This window comes from Vipera ursinii (genome assembly GCF_947247035.1).
Source record: "Vipera ursinii genome assembly, chromosome: 2".
In the NCBI taxonomy this organism is placed as follows: domain Eukaryota; kingdom Metazoa; phylum Chordata; class Lepidosauria; order Squamata; family Viperidae; genus Vipera; species Vipera ursinii.
Genome location: NC_139513.1, coordinates 275,421,798 through 275,446,823, shown reverse-complemented (window position 1 = coordinate 275,446,823; position 25,026 = coordinate 275,421,798). Strand labels below are relative to the sequence as shown.

Sequence of the window (25,026 nt, the reverse complement as noted above, 5' to 3'; positions counted from 1 at the left end):
TGCCTGTAAGTCTAAATTAATAACATTACTTTTTTTTTAACCTTTTGGGCAACATGGAACTGTCTGCTCTGTATTTTATACAGAAGTACCAGCGAATTTTGAAAACTACTGTCATCCATATCTTCTTTTCTCTGAAATATGCCCGTCTTTTTCATTTGCTTTTCATAGGACTTGTTTACTTTTTCCTTTCTGTGAAAGTTTATTTATTTCTTAAAATGCAGAGGCCAGAACTAAAACAATATTTTAGATGCATTCTGACTAATACACAGCAGAGCAAAACAGGTACTTCTAATAAGCTTAAAACAATATTTCTTCTCTATTTTCTTCAGTTTGCCAGTTGAGTAAAATAATAAACCCACACAGCATATCCCTCTCATGCTAGTTAAAAGTAATTTCAGATATATTCATGTCTTGTCATAAATTATTCATATTTAGGTTTACAGTATTTACTTAACAATAATGATGAAAAGGGAACTCAGAAGTACAGTATATGCACCCCAGGCTTCTGAGTTGTTCTTCCAACTGTGATATTCAGTGATAAAATATTTTTCATATATAGAAAAAGTGATGCTCCTCAGACCATTGCATTGTTGCTTTGTTTGCTCTAGTTGTTTGTTTGCAGTCATACACAGTATCTGTTAGTCTCTTGGCAACCAATTCATTGAAAGTAATTCTCCCAAGCAAAATTCTCAGAATCTTCGTTAGCAAAATAGAAGTGAGATGAAAGGATAGAATTACAAGAATTTTAACAATGGAATTGTTTCTAGTTTAGAACCTATTTATCCCTCAATAATTAGGTTAGGGATTTTTCCCCCCAATCTCTAATCAATTTTTATGTGGTTTTTTTTCCATAAAGGAGGACCTTTCAGACGGTTGATTGAATATGAGCCAAGCATTACAGTCACTCATTCTGTTGTCCTCCAATTAATTTCCAAATAATTAGTATATAATTCAAAAGAATCTGATCAACTACAAATTCTATGAACCTTTCTAGAACAAAATTAATATATAAAATAACTTCTGTTCAGAAGGGAGATAGTATATCATACTTCTAGACATATGAATCAGAATTGAATTTTGGACATTCCCCCTTCAGCAGTTTATTTCAACCTGGTAATTTCCTCCTTATAAGGCATTTCAACAGATATGCAATAATATTTTGGTCAACTAGTTGTAATTTTAGATCTATAGAAATATATTTTACTTATTTATTTAATTATATTGATAATTAGGTGTGATGGCTCAGTAGTTAAAGACATTGAGCTTATCAGCTGGAAAGCTGACAGCTGGGGTTTGAGAACCAAATGCTACACAATGGGTTGAATTCTTGTTACTTGCCCCAGCAAGTAACCTAGTAGTTCGAAAGCATGCAAATGTGAGTAGATAAACAGGTACCACTTCAGTGAGAAGGTAACAGCATTTCATGTGCCTCAGTGTATAGTCATGCTGGCCACATGACCATGGAAATGTCTTCAGACAATGCTGGCTCCCTAGATTAAGCACTGACTCCTAGAATCATATATGACTGGATAGGGGAAACCTTTACCTTTATACTGATGATCATATTTTAATCTTCGGATTGCTCCAATCTTGACTAACTCTGGATGTGGAGGCAACAAGACAAGACAAACAATATGAAGAAAAATAAATCTTAAATTCAATTACCTCTATCAGGATGCCAAAAGCAATTAAGGGAGGAAGACATGTTTGAATAAATTAAACTTGATTGCAAAGTGTAGGCAAGATTGTGGCCCTCTATACTTTTAAATGAGAAGATCCATCCATCCATCCATTAAATTTAGGTACCATCCATCTCACTCTTAGAGTGTCCTCAGCCATCACTGAGAAGGCTTGTGTCAAGCTCAAAGCATATGTATGATGTTGCTGCCACTATTGCTTCTCAGCTTGCCAATGCATAGGGGGAAGGAGAGGGGAAAATAGAATACAGACTCCAGACAACAAGAAGTCAGCTCATGTGAACCAAGGACGTTTCAGCAGATGTTTTCAAACACAGAGAGACACTTTCTCATAACAATATTTTGACACTTGATTGGACCATGTTACCTGCAGTAATAAGGGGAGGGAGAATTCTATACTTGAATTATAGTGGTTTCTGCAGACAATAACCAGAGTTGATTTTGCTTTAAACTGTGCCAAAATGATGTACTCAATAAAGTTTTTCATTAAGAGATTGGATTGTCTCGATGGAGTTTGCTTGGTTGGGTTAATCAGTCAGAACCTTGACAGCTTGTTTACTGGCTCATTGGTCTTGTGACAAGAAGAGATTCTCAACAGAAACTTTTCTAGATATCCAGACCTAATGATTCAATTCTGGTAAGGTGTTGCCTGATACACTCTAATGCTGCACCATTTTATAGACACTAAATGGAATTCCATTGACAGTTGTGTGATAGACACTTCAGTTCCTTATTCCATTCCTTGTGAAGATCTAGTTTAGTGTAGTGAACATCTTAGTGTGGTCTAACATTGTTTATAAATTGTTATGATTAGCTAAAATTTAATTTTAGCTTTTCATTAAAAAAAGAAGCTCTTCATCCCCTTTCTGTATTTTTATGCCAAGCAGGAAGTTGTTATTGGAGATCTGAAGCCAGGGACTCTCCATAGTGTCAGCATAGGAGCTTATGGCTGGGCAGGAAGAGGCAAAGCCAGCATGCCTAGAAATGTGACAACTCTATCACAAGGTAAATATTTGAATAGCTTTCTATTAAGTGTGCTGATTGAGACAGAATTCACTGTAGACAATGTAAAGGTATTTCAGAAAGGTACATGTGACGTCAGGAAGGTTTCAGTACAGTGCAGAAACAGGAATGAGAGAGTTATGGCAATTTCAAAGGAGCCTCTGATCAGGAGACAGGATGCAATTGTAATTGCGAAAAGAATGACGAGGATTATTAAGGTGTCAAATAAATTTAGTATGATATGACTTAGTATGCTTTCTAGCTGCCAGTGTGGTTCTTTTCAAAAGTCTACACAAAGGCATTTGGAAATTAGCTTATTTTAAATCATAGGCTTCTTCTGGGCCATAATTATATTTATTCATTCAGAGCAATACTTCCATCTTTTAAGTATTTCCCCCTATGAAGGGGAAAAAATGGTGGTATTTTCTATATTGAATAGCAGCAACTTTCCTGAAATTGAAGCAAGGATGAGAAGAAAGTCCAGTGTTTGATTTTCTTTAACATTACAGTTTTATGAAAGGTTTTGCTCCTACAAGTATTTCTGAGTTTTCCAAAGTGTCCAACAATGTATATAATTGCTTTTTCCCCCTTTTAGATAAATGTATGCCTCCAGCTCCACCTAGTCAGCCTCAAGTCATTGTTGTTTCAGACTCAGAGGTTGCTTTATCATGGAAACCAGGGCCAAGTGAAGGAAGTTCTCCAATTGAGTACTACACAGTGGAATTTATCAGGTAATCTTGACTATGGTATTAGCATGTAAGCACTTTTTCCATATATGTGGGTTTATATTTGTTTCAGTCTGATGTCATTAATGTAAGTGAAACTGGTTCTTATTTATTTATTAGTTTAAATGGCTTTGATTCAGCACAACTTCAGAGTTCCTTTTGGGTTTTGGACCGAGTCAGTCCTGCTTTTTCTTTGTTGTTTATGATACATACATACAGATTCTGGATCTCCACAGTAGCTCATGCAGAGGTCTCCGAAGCTCCACATGTTACAATGCAATATGGAAATTTAATGTAATATTCTATTTAATCCTAACTCATCTCTGAACTATCTCCTGGCTATTACTATAGCATTTTTTTTCTCTTCCATTTTATTTATTTATTTAAATTTGTTGGCATCCCAACTGGTAGACTCCACTTAAGGAGATATCAGTTAGGTATATAGAAAATTCCCATGTAAACTCATACCTGTATTTTATGTTTATATTGGCTTGTTCCACTGATGGAGCGTTCTCTGTAACAGTGGTGGATGAGATCTTTTGTCTTGAGCAAATTTCAATTTTCTGATCATTGTAGGAAGTCCTGTTTTAATACCAGTCTCAGCCATTCAGTCCCATTCCTTTATTGGCAAATAAATTTTTAAAATGTAGGCAGATTTTTTAAAATTAAGAATGCCTGGTTTCATCCAATTTTTTTTATTAAATGTGTTTATTAGATTTATTAAACAAAAATGTTAGTGACTCATTCCTAGTCTAATTCAGAGGTTGTTTCATTTTGTTTGGTGGGGAAAGTTGGTGTGGTTATGTGGTCTTCTTCAGTTCTATGCTCTTCAGATGGCTGTATATTGTGCAGGTGAATTTAGCTGAGTGGTTTTCAGTTTTTTGTTCATGTAATCTATTCTGAAACTTGCCTTTTCCCATGACACAAGAAGACAGTATGATTTGGAAGCCAAAAAGACTGATTTTTAAAAATATATATTTATTTCATGCATGGTTCTGAGCCTTTGTTGGACTGCAATCGTTATGCACTGTGATTATTAAGCAAACCAGTGGTTCACTACGGGGATGGTTTTGCTAAAAACCTGAAGAGTCAGTTTTTAGCAAAACCATTGTAAATCATGGTCATGTGACCATGGGGTGTGTCAAATGGCCATAAATGTGGCTATGTTGCCAAGCACCAGAAGTTTAATCATGTGACTGCAGAAGTGAGCCAAACATTGGAACTTCGAATCCAGGTTGTATGTAGCCCCAAGGTAGGCCCATCATAATTTCAAACAGTCGCTCAGTGACCAGTTGAACTCCAAGGGATACGTGTATTGCTATCCTTTGGCATATCACTCAAGGCTACATGTGGCCCTTGGACTAGAGAAAGTTGCACAGTCCTGCCCAAGAGCATACTGGAATTTCCAATAGTTCCATGGAAGGTTTTCCATGTAACTCTGTTAGGATCAAGTATGAGGAGGGAAAATAAGAAGCCTGTAAAGAATTGTTGCATATGTTGTCCTTCTCTTTTTCATGTTTTGCTGTAGCAGAGCAATTCAAATGAATGGCAAAGTATTGTAAATGAGCAGTATTGTGCAATTGCCACTGTGGGTTACTCTTGCCAGTAGGGAATTTCTGTAGCTTGTTTGGTGACTTGTCCAAACTGGAATCCTCTAGGATTGCTGGTTCCTTGGGAGTCAAGCAAGGATTTAGAATTGGAAATATTTGCTTATTCTTTTCAAACTGGGCAGGATTCTTCATATGCCCGATGTCATTTTAAGAAGTAGAGGGTTTTCAGCAATGAGGGTAAATGAATCACAATTATTATAAAATGAAGAGAACTATTCAGAAAGTTTAAAGAAAGGGGAACAGACATTCTTAATTACAAGAAACAGAGGAGTCCCTTGGGGTTTGGATCCACATGAAAAACGGAGTAGTCAAATAACTAAGTGGCCCTTAGTGGATCAAGGGAATTTGTTAGGAGAAATTCCTTTAAGAAAAAGAAGACAATATTTTACAGTTGAGTCACTTTTTCTTAGTCTGTTTTACAGAGATTTAGGTTTTATTTTTATTTTTAAAAAAAAAGCTTTTTTGTTGTCTCCTGTAGCTGGAAAAATTGGTTTCTCAAGTTCATAGAACTGGACAAAGCTGAAACAAACAGTTCCAAATTGCTCTCTTTTTTTATTTCAGAGTACGCCCTTCTTGCTCAATAAAAATGACCTTCAGATTATTAAATCATTTTTATATTGACTGATTAGAAAAAGCCAGATGAGTCTATTTTGACAGCATCTCTGGGCTACAAATAAAACAAACAAGAAAAAAAAGCCCACACAAAATATCTCTCTTGTGCTACAGTTTTTATTAGAATGCTTCCAAAAAATGTTTGCAGCTGGTTTCTTATGTAAACAGTAGTACATTTAAAACTTGAAAAGTTATTTCCTGCAGTAAAAATTTCAAGGATGCCAGACTAAATGGGACAGCAATTTAGTCTTATGTGTCAAAGTCTTTCAGTCTGTTATGTTCAGTCATTTCCGTAGGAACTTTAGCAAGCTCATGGGAGTAAAAATTGCAGTTTTGTCATTTATATCGAACAGGGTAGGAATGATCCCATGGGAAAAAGGATAGCCTCTTCCTCCTATTTATCCCTGTAATACTGAGCGCTCAGCACAGCTATGATGTTCACATGTCAATAATTTTGTTTTTTCTCTGCAAGCTTCTAGCAAGTTTGACTCTTATATCCTTTGGACCTGCTTTTGATTTAGCCTCCTTGCTGGACACCAACAATTTAAAATATAGGGTTGAGCAAGCCAAGGAAAGCTGTAGGAGAGCTTCTTATTGGAGTGAGAATATAGCCAGGGAACGAAAGATGCCCTGACATAAAAGTGACTGGAGAAAAGATGGCCACTAATTCATCACTGGAGAATAAAAATATTACACTAAAAAAAACTAATTAAAAATCCTCATATGAAAATAACCATGATAATGCAGTTTTAGGGTTTTTATTCTCTTCCATATTATTGTAATTACATTGTTGCCTGTATTGAAGCAGAGCTATTTTAATGATAAGTTTAAAAATAATGGCTATAATTTAAATAAACACAATCTTCTCCTGAATGGCTATATAAACATGCTTAAGTTTCCTAACCAAATCCTATCAATCATCTAGTTTACAGTACATGATATGTGATTAGCTTAGTAGGTCTCAAATTGTATTGACTTGCTTTGATCTGAAACATTCCAGAGAATATTAATATCAGTGTATCACTTTGTTGGCATATACATGTCTATGATAGCTGTCATATTTGGTAGCTCATTGGACCTTTCTCTCATTAGCCAACAATCATTCTATTAGGCTGCAGCAGCAGAAGTTGAAAAGCAAGGCCATTCCATCAGCTTGGTGGAGAATGGCAGAGTCCTTTTCTTGATATGTTTCCATTCCAGCTGACCAACCTCGACTTGGCCTTTGAGTGGTACTTTGCTCCCAGCAGTAGGTGGGACCAGCAAAAAGAGATTACTGGCTGGGGACATTAAAAAAAATATTTAATTTAATTAACTTTCAAATGTAATTTAATTCAAATTAATTCAATAGAGTTAAAAGTGATTTTGCCACATACATCTGTTTTTTCTTCTTCTGTTACATAAAAATGTGATGATTTATTTAAGGGTTTTTAGAAATGTATTTAAAAACCCCTTGGGACTGATGTCTGTGTTATAATAAGCACTGATGCCCAGGGTCCGTCTCTTTTCTTCTTCCTGTTCCTTTTCCTTTTTCTGTTGGCCCATTTAAGTTTTAAGTCTGTGGGCAGGAACCACCTTATTGTACTGGTTGCATGCAAATTGCTCTGAGAGTCTTTTCAGATGGTGAATGGGTTATCAATGTTTTAAATAAATAACTCTTCTGTGGTTGTGGTTGTTGTTGTTGTTTAGCATGAGAATGGGATCTGAGGTTTATGCTTACCAAAATCAAAACAATCAGGAGACACCAACCAGTGTAAAACTCTCAAATCATGTAATTAAATTTCACATTCACTATTCCTGTTAGAACAGCAAATTTAGCAAATGTTCAATATTGGCAAATGTTTGGCTCTTGCTAATTGACTAAGCTCACTTTAATTACATTTTGGGCTCTTTGTTCATACCAATCAGACCCGATTTTGATACCAATTGGACAGCAATTAGAGAGCAGATCCAGATGGACTCTATGATCCTGAAGGGGCTAACTCCAAATGACAAGTATCGGTTTGCCATCCGAGCTACAAATTCATATGGGTCCAGCCTGCCAAGCATTGCCAGTGATATAATCAGCATGTTCCGTGAGTAGACAACGTTATATTGCTGAGCATTGAAAATGTTGTGGCCGGTAACTTTCCCTGGCTACTGACTATTTTAAAAATAGTCAACTTTCCCTGCTGCCTTCATTTCCTCAACATATGACTTATGAAAATGCCAAACATAGGTATAATTCAAGAAAACCAAGCCCCCCCTTCTTCTTTCATAACTATATTTCATAGTTAAGCATGGCACATGTGGGGAAGAATAACAGTTTGCTGGGGCAGATTAAAGGCTGCAGAGCATTCATCAGAATAATGATTCTTTAGAAATAAAAGATAAAAATAAAAGTAAGATCCAAAATGTTTAGATCTGTAATATTAAGAATCTGTTATTTTTTTCTGTCTTATCACCTATACTATTTTTAATCCAAACCTTTGCATTAGATTCTTTATCTTTTCCTTTTTTTATTTATTTTCGTAGCTCTTTATTCTGGTTTCATTAGACTAGGTTTCATATGAATTGTCCTGATTATTTTGATTTCTTGTGTTTAAATTTAACTTCCAAAGAGAATGTTTATGGAAACCTCCTGAAGATATAATCATCATTTATATCTTTGCCAAGAAGGTCATAAATCCTTGTTACTGGGTGCACATTTTTTCTGACATCCTGTTTATCTGTACATGAAAATATTTTCAGAACTTTCACAACCAAGGATGAGAAATTTGATTTACTACAATTGAGTAGGCTATTTTCTAAAGCAAGGGAATAATGGTTGATGGCTCCCACAATATTGATGTGTTACTGAGAAATCCAGTGTAACCTTCATCACCCTTTGCTTGAACCAATCCACTTGAGGGATAAAAAAGCAGATTTGATTCACTGGTATTATGCACAACACTGGGCAACTAACAAGTTTAACCTGCACTAGTGACATCTCTAGTGCAATCCTTCTTAAAGAGATTATTAATTCCCATTTATGCCTAGGAAGAATAGTAACAATCACGTTTGGAAACATGGCTAACAAAGAAGGAAAAAACTGCCATTCACCAGTTATACTGTCTCATTTAATCTTTAGCATAAGGAGAACTTGAGTGCATAAAGTTATTTGTCTTCAATAAAAATGTCCTTAATATTTACAATGTGAGCATTTCAGTCTCTCTGTATCATTCCATCATAATGGCATTTTGCAAATAATAATAGCAATGAAAGTAAAACACTTAGACTTATATACTGCTTCACAGTGCTTTACAGCCCTCTTTAAGCGGTTTACAGAGTCAGCATATTGCCCCCAACAATCTGGGTCCTTAATAAGATGGCTTCAGAACGTTTTGAAGTTCTTGAACTGAATTGCCACCTAAGTTAGCAACAGGAAAAAGGCTTAACCAGGTTCTTACTTGTTAGAATTGAATTGATTAACATAACCCTTATTAGTTGTTAGAATGGATGCTTTTTTTTAATTATGGCTACACAAATGGGAGTGTGCCTTAAGAGGGCTAATGATCATTGCACACTAAAGATCTGTACAAAAATAAGTTCTGATGGGCTATGGGATGTCCTTCATGGCACTTTTAAAACATTGGATAATTCAAGAATGAAATATACTTCCCTAGCACTGCTCTGTTAGGCTCATAAAGCATTTCTACTATTGGGAATGCAATATCTATTATCCATTTTAAATAATCAGCTTTAAAGAAAACCACAAAGCAGCAGAACTAAAATAGGAAAGGAAAAATCAAAAAGCCGTTTTAAAAGTAATAATAACATAAAGGAAGCAAAACAGATAAAAACTTGCATTTTATATATATTACTTGCACAAAATTAATACAAACTTTGGCTTTATCCAAAATCTGGATAAGGGCAAAGGGCCAAATCTTTACAAATAATCAGTACATAAACCCGAAGCCAGCGGCTCTGAACCTTTTTGACATCAGGGACTGGTTTCTTGGAAGACAATTTTTTCGTGAACGGGGGTGGGGGTGGGGAATGATTTTGGTTGCACTTGCTTATCCACCGCTCACCTCCAGCTGTGCAGCCCAGTTCCTAACAGGAGCCCCCAGGGGTTGGGGACCCCTGCTCTAAGCTATTGTAAAATGAAGTGATTTATGAAATGATTTTCATGATTTATAAATTATGTTCATATTAAGCAACAAAAAAATAAATCAGAATTTTAATGTACAACTGTTTCATCAATGCCCCAAAGGATATATTGAACTGACTTTCATTTACACCAAACATGTCAAACACAAGGCCCGAAGTGGTTTCATGCGGCCCACGAAGCCATCCTGGAAAAAGTGAGGGAACGGCCCCCATTGTCTTGGCCCTGGCCCAGAGACCCTCCTTCTGCCAGAGACCCTCAGATCTGTCCCACTCCTGCCCAGGCCCCCATAGGCACCCTTGATGCGAACGGTGTAGAGCTGGCCACGCCCACCCAGTAGGCCATACGCACTCTAGCCACACCCACCCAGTAGGCCACACCCATCCAGGCCATACCCACCCGGCCCCCTGAGGGCAACCACAATGCTAATGCGGCCCTTAATGAAATTGAGTTTGACACCCCTGATTTACACTGTGTAAATCTCTTATTTGTTACAGCCTAGAATAATTATTGTTTTCTGGAATCATATCTGGAACTTCTTTGTTCACACAACTAAATTAAGGTTAATCTTGCCAATGTTTGGTATTATAAAGGGAGAAATATGCCTTATTTCCCAAAGAAATTTCTCCCCCCCCCAAAAAAAACCCCCAAAAAACCAAAAAACAAACAAACAAACTCCAGCCAGTTTTAGCGCATTTACCTTATATGAAATGAGACTATGTCAAAAACATACATTTGTGACTATGCCAGTTTTATCTTCTCAGATCCGGAAGAGTTAGGGAGTGGAAGCTACGGACATCCATACATGACTGAATCTGGAAATGGTGATGATGATGGAATTGACATTGATGATTCAGACTCTGACATTTATATCGATGAGGTACATCCATACGTGTCCCTCTGGCATTTTGTTTGCTTAACATTTTTAGTGCAGGATTTAAATAGAGATCAAATACAAGTCTATCGACAAATATACACTCTGGTGCTATATTAAGTATTCGTTTGCATTTGACTCAGTATGAACATTTTCTTCCTTTTCTGATCCTCTGAAGCCTTTGATTTTTTTCCCCCAGACGTATTTGTTTTCACTGAAACAAATTGAATGAGGGGGAAGAGAGTAATTGCTTCAGAGCCACTGAAGTCTACCTTTTGCATAACCTCCGTTTCATTTATACTGTACTAACTTTATTTCAGTCAAAAGTACCTCAAAATTCTCCTCCCCCTTCTAGTAGCTGAAGAAGCTCACCATTAGTAGAGGAAGAAATACATTATTCTTTTTTTTCCATATTTTTTAAATTGCGGTAGTGCAGTATGTGGCAGCTACCCAGGCCACCTTTGTCATTAGACAGAATGAGGCGGTAGACTCAGGTGATGGATGCTGTGGGGCAGGAGCAATAGCAAAGCTCTGGAGGCAAGAACAGTCTGATGTGTGACACCTTAAGCTAGTATATTACCTTCAAGTGTAGTAGAGGATGCTTTTCTATTGGCACTGTTGAATAGTCAGCTCAATTGTTAACCTACTTGGACTCTAGAAGCAGATTTAATCCTTTGCACCAAAGGCTTTTGTTATTTGCATCAAAGGCCATCTTTCTGGGAAATTAGATAGTGGCCATCATTTAAATACAACTAGTCCTTGATGTATAATACTTCATTTAATGAGCGTTCAAAGTTACAACACCACTGAAAAAGTGGCTAATGACCGGTTTTCACACTTTCACACTGTTGTAGCATCCCCAGGGTCATGTGATCAAAAATCGTATTTGCTGGGCAAGTGGCTCATATTTATGACTGTTGCAGTGTCCCAGAGTCATGTGATCATCTTTGGTGACCTTCTGACAAGCAAAGTCAATGGGAAAGACAACTGTGTGACTAACTTAACAAACGCAGGGACTCATTTAACAACTGTGGCAAGAAAAGTCGTAAAATGGGACAAAATGCACTTAACCAATGTCTTACTTAGCAACAGAAAATTTGTGCTCAGTTGTAGTTGTAGGTTGAGGGCTATCTGTATAAAGGAAAGTATGTAAAGAAAAGTCTACCAAGTGCCTTTCGTTTGTGGGGATAGGGTTTGTAAGAAAAAGGAAGACTATCAGAAAAAAACGTCTTTTGAAACAATTCAGGTTAGCTTTGCATTCCAAAAAATTTGCTCTCCAAAGTTAGGGACTGCAGACAGCATCCTGATTTCTGCTCTCCCTATTCATTCAGAGAAAATATGAATAGACTGTTATCTTATCTTAATAATCCTGAAGGACAGGCCAAACTTCCGCAGCCATGGGAGGTGGTTCATGATAGGATAAGAGAGATGCGAGACGCTGCTTTACACTGAGTGAAAAAGAAATGTTCTGTTGGCACTGTCATTTCACAATCTTGGACAAAAATAATTCCTATGCTGCTTGCTGTATGAGATGCTTTGAATAGAGATATTATGGCTGAAGATACAGCTTTTTACAGGCATGTGTTTTCCTGAGCTATATCTCTTCAGTCAGATCAATAGATGATTCAAAGTTATTGTGCTTTATAAGAAAAGATATACCTTTCCTTATTGCTATTCCTTATGTTCCATGGGAATAAAAACTGCAATAACTAGCCTTTTAAGTCACAGTCAGTAGACCACATTGAAGTGCTATCCATCAGTTCTTTAACTGACAGAAATATGTAGCCCAAGTTGCTGAAATCTATTATGTCACAATAATTAGACTGGTAAGTTATACTGTCCTTAAATTTTAACACAGAAAAAGTCAGGAAAACAGGTGCAGATCTCACAGTTGAATTTTCATACCCAAGGAACTAGTGAGATAGAAAAAAACCCACCAGTGACCCTTCCTAATGGAAGACAAATGTGGATATATGCCAGGAATGAAATATTTATATACCTGTCAAGTTATCTGATCCAATCTATTTAGATTATTCTGAATATGGGTTTAATGCTCTTCTATGGGTTTAATGCCTCCAAAATAGCCAACTGATAGGCATAGAAAATAAAGTGGCAAAGGATGGACAACAGATGAGAACGGTCATGCTGGTAATGAATTCAGTTCTCTTCTTGCAACACCTTCTAAAAATATTTAAAAGAGGAAAAAGTAAAAGTAAAAACCACAACCACATGAAACCATGCAAAATAATGGAAAACATACTCATTGGGGGCAAAACCAGCAATGCATACTTAGTAGAACCTTGATCTCTTTCCCAGGTTTAACACAGGTCTAATGCTCTCTCAAAAGCCCTGTACTTTTTAAAAAATGTTATTTCAAAAGAATGCTAAACTGGTGTATATAAAGTGTATCTTCATAAGTTTTTGAGAAAACACTGATCAGGCAGATATGTCTATGAAAGCCAAGTGTTTTCTCTCTTCTGCTGTCCCAGCTAAGATAGCTATGAAAGCCAGCGTCCCAGTGATTGGAGGAGAGTAAAGATGAGATAAAAGCAATGTCATGAGCCATGCCATATAAAAATAATTACCAAGACCTATTTCAGTTATGGTTAGGAGGATGTGAAGACAAACACTTAATCGGTATTCTGGCTCAGATTAAGTAAAGCTTTCTTCTCCTTAAGAGATGGCGCAGTAGAACACTCCTATCCGAGAAGTTTGCCAGCAAATCATTCTACTGCTATCGTATCAGATTGAGTAATTATTGAATATCATTATCCTACCCATGATTAACATTTAGCTCTAAGAACTGTAGTATTAAGCTTTGGCCTTACTAAACACATTTCTTAAATAAATTTTTCATTAGCTCAAACCACTTCCTGCTATCAAAGGAGGCAATACAAATTTTTTGGTTGAAACCAACATAATACAAGGATCTAATGCAGAACTCCTTTCTGGGCTGCTCTCACCTACTACATATCCTGTCAGTTCTATGGCAACAACTACATTCCTACCACGTGCTACTACCCCTTCCAGCATTACTGCTAAGGCCATCAGGAGGAACAGCGGGACTTCAGTTGTACGACAATCTGATCAGTCCTGTGATGAAACCATCTGCTCTACCAACAGCTTTTGCATCAATGATTATGAGCGGAGTGGCTCTCGTTGCCATTGCAACCTTGGCAAAGGAGGAGAGAGTTGTTCAGAAGGTTGGTTTACTTGGAAAGCTTTGGTAACTATCTGTACATTCTAAAGATTTCTTGGTTTAGGACAGATTTGCAGAGCAGCATTTCATATATTTGATTTGACACTTTAGTGCATTTACAAGCATAGAAGAACCATAACTGGAAAAGACACAGCTGGCTTTTGGGCAGATGGTGAGTTTCACAAAAATCTAGAGGGAACTTAATTCATATCTACCATCTAGGTTGAGTAAACAGCATACCTTTTGAGAAGCAATATAACTTTAATGACCAGCTGCTTAGGTCGAATAACAAGAATTGGCTTATTTTAATTGTACTTTGATTGTGAGTTTCCTAAGGGCCTCTATTTTAAGAATGTTCAAAGTCAGCATTACAGTTTTGGGGTGTCCCAGACTTGGCTTTGTTTCTGAATTCCCATAACTTTTTCATACATTATAATTTGGCCATGCACTTTTTTCCCTTAAAGCAAAGCATTGCACTGAAGCTTTGACATTAGAATGAGGAACATACTGAAGCTGTTGTTATTAAAACCACACTTAGAACAGAAAGATAGGGAAAATATGTGATTCTTCAAACTTTTGAAATGAAGGGACCAGTTAGGAAAATTTAAGAAGTTGGCAGTGACTGTTAAAATGTAATGCCAAGATTATATTGATCTAATTTTTAAAAATGATTGTTATTTCATGCTTAACTGCTAAGCAATATTTTTGTTATTGATTTTCAGATATTAATATTCAGTATCCTCAATTTTTTGGATATTCCTATATCTCCTTTGAGCCTCTTAAGAATTCCTATCAGACATTCCAAATTACTGTTGAATTTATGGTAAGTGAATGCAGTCTTGAACTTAAAAAGCTTTTGCAAAACCTATGCAACATTTGAACTAACAACTAAATGAGTCAAAGAAAATCTGTTAATACATCTATACCAAAAGTAAATGTGAGTATCTTGCCATTCTGTATGAGAGCAACTTAAAATAGTGATATACAGAATATGCCAAAGTTTTTAGCAGAATCACAAAAATGTAGCTAAATCAGAACATGATTATTACAGAGAAATTATGCAACACAAAAGTAGATAGAATCTGGTTCTGAAAGGCTCATTTGAGTTTCCCATTTGCTACCATATATCACTGGCCCTTTAACACTGGAATAGAAATTGGTAAAAAAAAACCCATTAAATATAATAAAAAAAATCAAGATAGCAATCAAGATTGATTGAAGTTTCATCTGTTTTTGTGTCACACATTAAAAATGGGTACAGCTTCAATTATGTCATGTGCCCTTCTTTTTTTATTGTGTTCTATGAACACCCCTGTCCAAATTGTTCACAAAATCCCATACTTTTTTCCCCAAGCAAATGTATTATGCTAGTATGGATCTATATGGAAGAAAATGCCATTCATTTCATCCTGTAAATATGTTAATTTGGTGGCGTTTGCTAGACCTGGCTGAAATTGCTATTAACAATCATTGATCTTTTCCATGCTCCCTAGTGACTAAACATGTTGATTGGAGATGTTGGTAAATGACAGGTTAGACATCTTCCCATAATGATATGGGAACTTAATGTATTACAAAGGAATATAGCAACCCTACCCACAGATTATGTACTTTGGGGGCAGTGTAGAAACAGGTGCACTGTAGAAAATAGAATATTTGATTTAATATAGAGAAATCTGGGATTTAGATTTTTCTTTTAGAGACTACTGTTTTGTGACTTGTGCTTAGTTGCAAATGCAAAATGATATAACCTCATATTCTGTTTGTTTCGGAGTGAACTGAAGCAAAATGTATACAATAGATAAGACAACTATTTAGGTTTTGATTTTCATTGGGAATGACAAACATGTAGGCTATGGTTTTTTTTTAATTAGAGAAAGATAAGACATGAATCTTGAGATCAATCAATCAATCATAGCTATCAGAAATGTCCATGTCTGATGAATCAGAAAGTAGTGAAAGGTACTACAGTATAATGTTCTTCATAAGAAGACAACTTGGTATAGTAGTTAAGGCAATAGGCTAGAAACCTGGAGCCCCTGAGTTCTAGTCCCACTTCAGGCACAAAGCCAGATGGGTGATTTTGGGCCTGTCATTCTCTCAGCCCTAGGAAGAAGGCAATGGAAAACTACCTCCAATAATCTTGCCAAGAAAACTGTAGTGACTAGTTCAGGCAGTTGCCAGGAGTCACAAAGCTACTTCAAGGCAGGCACACAGAGACACAAGTTCTTCCTATCCTGTGCAGCTACTTTTGTAAAGGGTAGCAAAGTAGTAAAGTAGAGGTAAAGCTTCACTTCAAACAGTATCAAATGAAGAACATGCAAGTAGTCTTCATTTAGTGACCACAATTGGGAACAGCAACTTGGTCATTAAATAAAGTGGCCCCTAAGTGAAACTGTGACTGTGCTTACTCTGATTCTCTTTCACTCATAGGAAGTAGGCAATGGCAGAGACTGATCCAGGAGTCAAAAACTGACTCAAAAGTATACACACATAAATTGCCACCTTTGATCCTGGGGTATTTATGGTAATCAAGACTGACAGTCCAGTCCATGAGTTTGTCTGGTTTTCTTTTAAAAACAATCTGTATTGGTGATCATCACTCCATCTGATAACAGTTAATTCCATGTTTTGTGCAGAAACTTCTGCCCCAATTCTTTTTATGGTTTTAAAACACTACATTTAATTTGAGTCCATGACCCTAAGTTCTAAATGATAAAAGTAGAGGAACATTTAATAATCATAATCATAATCATTATAAGTTGGAAGGGACCTTGAAGGTCATCTAGTCCAACCCCCTGCTCAGGCAGGAAACCCTATACCATTTCAGGCAAATGGCTGTCCAGTCTCTTCTTAAAAACCTCCAGTGTTGGAGCATTCACCACCTCTGGAGGCAGGTTGTTCCACTGGTTCTTTGTCTACATTTCTTTGTCTACATTTTTCACATGATGCATAACTTTAGTCATATTATTTTATTTGTTCAGAACTAAAGACTCCCACTCCATGCTACAATCCCTTTAAAGGAGAACTGTCCCCTTTTTCATATGCCTCTTTCTACACCTTTTTCAGCTTTACAATATACAATGGTACCTTGGTACTCATTGTTAATTGGTTCTGGGAGGCATGATGAGTACCAAGAATGTCCAGTACCAAACAAATTTCCTCCTTCAGGAATAATGTATTAGTCACAAGGCAACCAACACCAACAAGTTCTAGCTTGCCCATCAAATATCAAACAAATGAAGAGCATCGAGACAAAAGGTTCACGTCAAAATGTGTTAAGTATCAAATTTGACGTGTTTCAAAGCAGTTCAGTATCAAGGTACCACTGTACTTCTGGAGAGACAATGGCTTTTAGATTTTCCTTGCTTTTGCATTCCTAGGCAGAAGCAGAGGATGGTTTGCTTCTGTATTGTGGAGAGAATGAGCATGGTCGTGGTGATTTCATGTCACTGGCAATCATCAGGCGAAGCGTTCAATTCAGGTAAGCAATAAACAAAAATAGCTATAGGATCTCATTATCCTTTCCACTTTGTTCACTTAAAAATAAGTGGTGATAAGCACATGATTATAATAATGTGCTCTGCACAAAGTCAGGGGATCAGGAGACCATAACTCATAATCTTCTTCCTTGTCAATCAACTCATTGACAACTTCTTTTCATATATGCAGTACTGGAATTATTATTATAGTGTTAGTTCTTATCAGGGAGTTGGGATTATTCCCTTGCTGCATTGTGCCATCAGCAAGGCAGACTCTCTGAATCTTCAAATCATTTCAGGAAGTTGATAGTTTCTTATTTTTATAACTGACATTTTCTTTTTTATGTCTACAATTAGAGGATTCAAAATCCTTGAAGTCCTTTTGTCAAAGAAAAGAATTAAGAAAGACCTTTCCTTTTGCCCACAGTAAAGAAACATAAAAGGACAGATTAAAATAAGCATTGCTAGAACATTTTTGAAATGCCGGTTTCTGTAGCAGTGCTAAGGCTATGAAAATATGGAATTTTTAAATACTTAAAAGAAAGACTAATTAATATTTTGTTGATATAGTACAAGGTTAAAAATTAAAAATGCCAAGGGTTTTCAGAATTTTTGTGTGATTTTTCGGTGTAAGGTCACGAAATCTCAAAATTTGGCAATTTCTTTTTCTCTTTAAGTATATGGTAGGTTTGGTGTGGTAAATACTGTGTTTCTGATTTCTTCAAATTATTATATTTAAAGATTTTCTGTATAATAGAAAAATATTAATACATGTCAAATGACTATGCAATCTTTGATCATAGAGAAAGTCATTGTGATAGTCTGTAAAAAAAATCCCCTGAAATTTAGGTTCCCACATATCCAGGCTTGATTATCTCACATTATCCTATATTGGTCTCAGGTTCAACTGTGGAACTGGAATTGCAACAATAATAAGCAAGGACAAAATTAAACTGGGTAGTTGGCACAGTGTGACTGTATTTAGAGATGGAATAGATGGATGGCTTAGTTTGGATAACAGTCCACAAGTTCCTGGTAAATCTCAGGTGAGTTACTAGTGATAAAGGGCAATAATATAGTTTGTTCTGAAGTAAAAAAAAACACCAGAATTCTCAAAATCAGGGGTTGTGAATTACTGGACACTCTATGTATTTCCTTAACTTCAATTTGGAGATGCTTTAACCATTATTTAAGGATATATCTCCATGTTACAGCCTTTCTTTCCTTGGCTAATATTGACTTTCTTGGGTGTCATGTAGAAATGGTATTTTCCATCTTCTCTTGATACATCCACACACTGTTGTACTTCAACTATGACTGTGCTGGATGACTTCTTCTTTCTCTAAGTAAGGATATCGGTGCTTCAATCCCTGGAGCTGCTGGACCATGATTTCAGTATTTAGAGAGATCCTGATTCAACACATAGTGAAAGACTAGTCTACTATTTACACACCTCTTGGTGTCCTGTTCTGTTAAGCAATAACAAGATATTTCTGAAGCTAACTAAAAATCAGCAGATAGCTGATACTCTAGCTATCTGCTACAACTCACATCCCCCTTCCAGCACCAACCAATGTTAAAGAGAAGGTGGAAAGTGATGGGTGTTTCCACAGTGGAAACATCTTCATTTGTCATGCTGTAAACTATTAGGATAGTTGATCTTGCTGGCCTTATGAACAAAGCAAAATAGAGACCTGCTATGTAGACAGAAGGGATGCGGTGGCTCAGTGGGTTAGGATGCTGAGCTTATCGATCAGAAGGTCGGCAGTTTGGCGGGTCGAATCCCGAGTGCCATGTAACAGAGCGAGCGCCTGTTACTCGTCCCAGCTTCTGCCAACCTAGCAGTTCTAAAGCACGTAAAAAATGCAAGTAGAAAAATAGGGACCACTATGGCGGGAAGGTAACAGCGTTCCATGCACCTTTTGGATCTAGTCATGCTGGCCACATGACCACAGAGACGTCCTCGGACAAGCGCTGGCTCTTCGGCTTTGAAACGGAGATGAACACCGTCCCCTAGAGTCAGAAACGACTAGCACGCATGTGCGGGGGAACCTTTACCTTTACCTTTATGTAGACAGAGGAAATGTATTCTCATTGCCTGGAACAAACCACATTAAACCATCGCCAACTGTATATTTAGGAAGCCAGAACTCAATTTAAACTATCACTGGCTTGTACTATCCCTAGTATAATTTACTAGGGATCTCTCCCTTTCCTTCCCTTGTTTTCCAGATGTCACTATCCAAAAATTCTAGATAGTGCTTTTGCTTTTGCTTTGTCACTTGGGAATAAAATATATCTTTAAAAAATCTCAGAATCATTAGCCAGTGCTTCCCACTCAGTTAAGGAGGAGTACATCTGTTAATTATTTTGAGCAAAGAAAAACCTTACAGCAGTATCAGTTTCCAACGTTTAACCAGCCAACTGCCCAGAGAGCCGAGATGGCCATTTGTGATCATGCATTTAGGAGGATAAGGGTGATGATGGATGATAAGGGTGATAACATTAGACAGAGTAACTTTATATTAGAATATGTCAGTTTTCTTTTCTTTTTTAAAGTTTTATTAATTTGTAAATATTATAGTCTTTATTGCTTAGTAAACAACATGTTATCTGGGTTCAGCTATTTAACATTAACTCTTTCAGTATAAATCTGTTCAATACTACAGTATTTTTCCCTGATCCTCCTTTCTTCTCCATATTTTTTTCCATTTTCCCTTCATTACACCATTGCAATTTTTGGTACTGTTTTACTATGTAAATAAAGTTAGATATAAGCATCTTCGTCATACTTTACTAATATCATACAAATAACAATAATATCAATTCATAAATCAATATCCTGTTTTTGTGCTCTTGTTAAAGTTTGATTAGCCATCAGTCTTTGAAATATCTTTATCAGTTATGATTTTCTCAATATTAATTACATGTTTCCTGTCTGCCTTCTGCTTCTAGGGTCAATATAGTAAAATTACTTTTCGGACTCCCTTCTATGTTGGTGGTGCTCCCACAGCCTACTGGCTTGTAAAGTCAGTAGGAATCAATCATGGCTTCCAAGGGTGTGTTCAATTACTCATTATTAATGGAAAGCCCATCGACATGAGGCCCTGGCCTCTGGGAAGAAGCCTTAGTGGGGCAGATGTTGGTAAGTTCAACATAGATACCATTAACTCATTTATCTGATTCATAAAACCCAACTTATCCAGTCTAATAATGTTATTGCATTGACCTTGTTCTATGTTATAGGTTTGTTTTAATTTATTTATTTGTTAGATTTAGGTTCCACCTTTCCTCCAGCAGTAATAAGTAGTATATATATAAAATTTCTTTCTTCACTATTTTCCACAACAATCCTGTGACATAGACTTGCCCAAAAGGGGTGGAGGCCAGGAAAAGCTGTTGATCAGTTGCTGTTCTAAACTTGTGGAATGGACTCCCCAAAGAAATTAAGACTTGCTCTATCCTATTTAAAATTCTGGAAACTACAAGAGATTTCTACAGAGTTAGTTGAAGACTTTATTGTTGTCCTTAATTTATTTCACTTTGAATTACTTAGATTGATTTATTAGTAAAAAAAATTGATTGGTTATTGGTCATTTTAATTTAATTTGCTTATATTTACCGTAGATAATTTTATTGATTATTTTGTAAATGACTGTGAGTCTGTATTGATTCAATGTTTTACAAGTAGAATGAATAAATATGTCAGTCAATCAGTATCACATATTGAACATCTATAGTTGTAGTTGGACTAATCTGAATATCCCAGTACTTATTCAACACTTTCTAAAGTTAGATCCCAATATAACAACATTTAAAGTAGTTTAATAGGATAATTTAGTGAATCTACTCTAAATGTGACTGAATCTAGATAATGAGTTTTCTTAGAAATATAATTCTGTGTTCTGTTTGTTTATTTGTTTAGGTACAAATAGTCCAAGTTTAATGATCATTCATTCAGCAACTGTTCAACATCATGACTAGTGCAGTCATGAATGCGAATGAATGATGGTTATAGTCCTTGAAGTTAAGGCTGATGCAGCATCCTTGCAGACACATCATCAAAATCCAGGCACTTGGCAACCTGCCCACGTTTAAGATTGCAGGGTGCCCTTCAAGTCTCTTGAACACCTACAGCAGTGATGGTGAACCTTTTAGAGACCGAGTGCCCAAAACCCAGGCCCACCCCTGCCTCCCCACCCCTGCCCACTCCAACCCTGCCCTGCCCACTCCACCCCTGCTCTGAGCTCCACCCACCCGCAGGGCCACCCACTGCCTCCACAGCCCACTACAGATTGCCTAGGCAGCCCAACAGTGCCATGGCAGCCATGCCCTCTGTCCATGCCCCACAGCATCATCTGCACGTGCCAGGCTGCAAGGGTGAGTCTTGTCTCTGCTGCCAGGCTGCCATGTCATTGGCTGTGCTGTCCTGCGCAGGGTGTGCTCGGGGGTGACTTTCCTCTGGGGGGGGGCATCTGGTGAGGAGGGAGCCACGGGGGGAGGTGGGGATGAGGCAATGGCATGTGTGCCCACAGAGAGGGCTCTGAGTGCCACCTCTGACACATGTGCCATAGGTTCACCACCACTGACCTACTGTATCTTCCATCTCTGCCCTTTTAGCATCCCTGCCCTCTGATGCCCTCTGATGCCCCTGCCACCTCGCCCTCCACCATCCCTGCCACCTCCATTGCTCTGCATGTCATGGCCTTCACAAAGCATCCCCAGGCTGGACTTGCTTCACAAGCAGTGGGAAGAGGAAGACAGCACTGTCTACTCATTCAGCAACTATTTGATGTTACAGCACTGAATGAGAGGGATAAGTCCTCACAGTTGCAGCTGCTGTACATCCCCATGATCACGTGATTGTGATTCGGGCACCTGGCAACCGGCTCACAGTTACAACATTGCAGCATCCTGCAGTCATGTGATTACCATTTGCTAAGTACACTGCTGGCTTCTGAAAGCAAAGTGAATGGGGAAGCTGGAAGGAAGTCACAAATGGTGATCACATGATCACACAAGGCTGGGACTACAAAGATTTTGCCTGGGGCAACTGGGGTTGCCAGAACTGCCATCATAAGTTTATGTGGTCACATGACATTGTGTTTTACAACTGCATCGCTTAGTAAAGGAGTTCCTAGTTCCAATTACCTTCAGCTGGGACTGTCTGTATAAAGTCATATGCAAGCCAGGTTCTTTTGTTCACTCCCATCGTGCCCTCTTTCCATTGGCTATGTAGAACAATCAGCTTGTAACTGCTCTCGAAACTGGGTAGGGAAGGAATGTACCAAATTTCCATGCAGAGGGAGTGAAATTAATGGGAGGTCCTATCAGATGATAATGCCTTATACATGGGCTCTAGGGGAAGTTAAGCCTATTAAATCAGCCTGGACAGGCAGATAAATATAGAAGAAGCTGGCCCCTCAGAAAACCTGGTCCAGAGCTATCTAATGCCTTACAAATAACAAGCAACCTTGAATCACAGTTACTTGCAAATCCATCTAAGCCATTGAATTTGTGTAGAAAATATAGATGACATTCTAGGAACAATCTAAAGGATTGTTCATGTCCCTGTGGTGTACCAATGATAGAAATAGATACAAAGTTAATTTTCAGGTCTAGAGTAACTTAGATAAGAGGTCATCCTTTTTTCTTTTTATAACATCTATCAAAAGAGGGCAGTAACTGCAATCAACCACATTCAGAGTTGTTGAACTCTCCCCTGGATAGAAATACCGGGTATCTGTGGGACATTAAAAAAGCTAATAAATTGACCTAGAAAGCAGGCACTGAAGAAAATAAGGTCTTGGGGAAGCCTACTGTGCAATTTCACGATAGAGTGAGAAGCTATAGAATACTACAAGACTTGAAACTTTAAAAAAATTCTCTCTGATCTGCACTGCTTGTTGGCTGCCTTTACCACACAGCTTATCAAAACCCACCATATATATTCATGTAAGATACAACATTTAAAAGATGTTTGTTTGTTTGGGCCAATTTGCGATGTTGAGTTGAATGTTAAGCATTGAACTGTAAACAGATTAATAACAAGGACAACCCAAATTTTGGAAACTTAGCATTTTCAGTGGTTCGATTCCTTCTACCCATCTGTGAAACTATTTCTCACTTTGTATGAAATGTTTAGGACTGTGTAACTGTCCCAACTGTCCTTGTATATAGGATATCTTTAGTAAACCTATGCTTTATGTTGCCTTGTTTTGAATGAACAGATGGGAGCAGAAGTGATCTAGTCGATAAGACGAATGGGTTTTTATTCCTGAAGCTTGAGAACTCCATTTGATATTTCCCTTTCAGCATATGATCAAGGCTGTATTTCATTTTATAGGATTTGTTGCTTGTGGCTTTTATATCAAGTTGGCTCATCAATCTTTTGTGGAATGGTGTCTTGGATTTCATAAGTTAAAAAAAAGTCAAGGTATTTTATCTGCAATGCTATACTGTACATTCTTACATGAAGTAAGACATACTGAATTTACTTGGACTTCTAAATAAGCCTATTAAATGTAAGGTGTTTTGGAGGCACGTGGAATGGATGGTAGACTCAGTTAATCCACAGTACCAGTAGTTCCTGCTGTTTTCTGTGTAATCTGTGAATTATACGAAATTCCCCTGGTTTCTGATGAATTCATTGTTTGATTTTCTCATTTGGATTTGGGATTACAGAAGTAATAAAGGAGGCAGTTCTACTTTATTTTCTTGTTCATTGTCCCATCTGTCTGACAGGTTTTTTTTACTCTGTTCTATTTTGTACAAGCCCATTTTGCACCTTATTTTGTATTTTTTGCACCTTTTTTTTAAAAAAAAGAGTGTTCCATTTGATGTATTTGACCACTAAATCATTTCAACAGATCTAGTGTTTTAAGACATCATGTCTCTAGATATTTGGGAATCACTATCTCCTCATATCCAACCAAAAATTTAAGAAACTAGAAAATTCTAGGATCAGGGCATTGTTCAAGAGAGTCCACGTTTTGGGTGGAGTTTATGAAATAAAATTTTCAGATGAATCTTCCCTGTATATGTCGCCTGTATGTCTTCTGCTTGTGAAGATCTAAAAGAGGGGAACATAATATTCTTTATAGAACATAAGAGCTTAGCGTGCAGTTTTTTCTTCAGTTGGTTGATTGATAGATTGGGAATCATACAAATATTGTATTATTGTATAGTATGCTTGTTGAATATTCATTAGCCATAAAATGAATATAGCACTCATATTTATATTCTGAACTGGAGGTTTCTGGCAAAAACCACTGATGAGGGGTAGTATTAGAAAAAAAAATATTTGTAATTATTTCCTATATGGTGACCTTATGGGATATCAGTGCAAGGGTGGCATCCACTATTTTCAGCTGATTCATTTTGGAACTGTTTGAAGGCCATATTGCTAAGACTATCCTTCCTTAGGAGGAAAATAGTGCCAAATTCTACTCTGTGTCTTGATAAAAGCTGTTGTTGTAATCTTGTAATGCTGTCCCTGCCACCTAAGAAAGAATCAGTGAATTCTGTCATTGTTTAGATTTAAAGTTACTAAGAATTCCCAGGATGACAAACTGGAATCCTGTATAATATAATTACATGTAGTCCTTGTTCAGTGACCACTCATTCAACAACCACTCAAAGTTACAATACTGAATGAGGGAACTTACAACTCATGGTTGTGACTGTTGCAGCATCCCCA

The 25,026-nt window shown here is 37.1% G+C and overlaps 1 protein-coding gene across 2 annotated transcripts in view; it reads left to right on the top strand.

Annotated features, from left to right (window-relative positions):
- The window catches only part of EGFLAM (EGF like, fibronectin type III and laminin G domains), a 97,531-nt gene that overhangs the window by 50,215 nt on the left and 22,290 nt on the right, over positions 1 to 25,026 (top strand). For both annotated transcript variants that reach the window (XM_083351025.1, XM_083351026.1), the window contains exons 5-13: positions 2,585 to 2,702; positions 3,295 to 3,430; positions 7,552 to 7,718; positions 10,537 to 10,652; positions 13,507 to 13,849; positions 14,568 to 14,668; positions 17,229 to 17,329; positions 18,229 to 18,373; positions 20,283 to 20,472. In XM_083351025.1, coding sequence (XP_083207151.1) covers positions 2,585 to 2,702; positions 3,295 to 3,430; positions 7,552 to 7,718; positions 10,537 to 10,652; positions 13,507 to 13,849; positions 14,568 to 14,668; positions 17,229 to 17,329; positions 18,229 to 18,373; positions 20,283 to 20,472 — 1,417 coding nt within the window. The remainder of the gene's footprint in view (positions 1 to 2,584; positions 2,703 to 3,294; positions 3,431 to 7,551; positions 7,719 to 10,536; positions 10,653 to 13,506; positions 13,850 to 14,567; positions 14,669 to 17,228; positions 17,330 to 18,228; positions 18,374 to 20,282; positions 20,473 to 25,026) is intronic.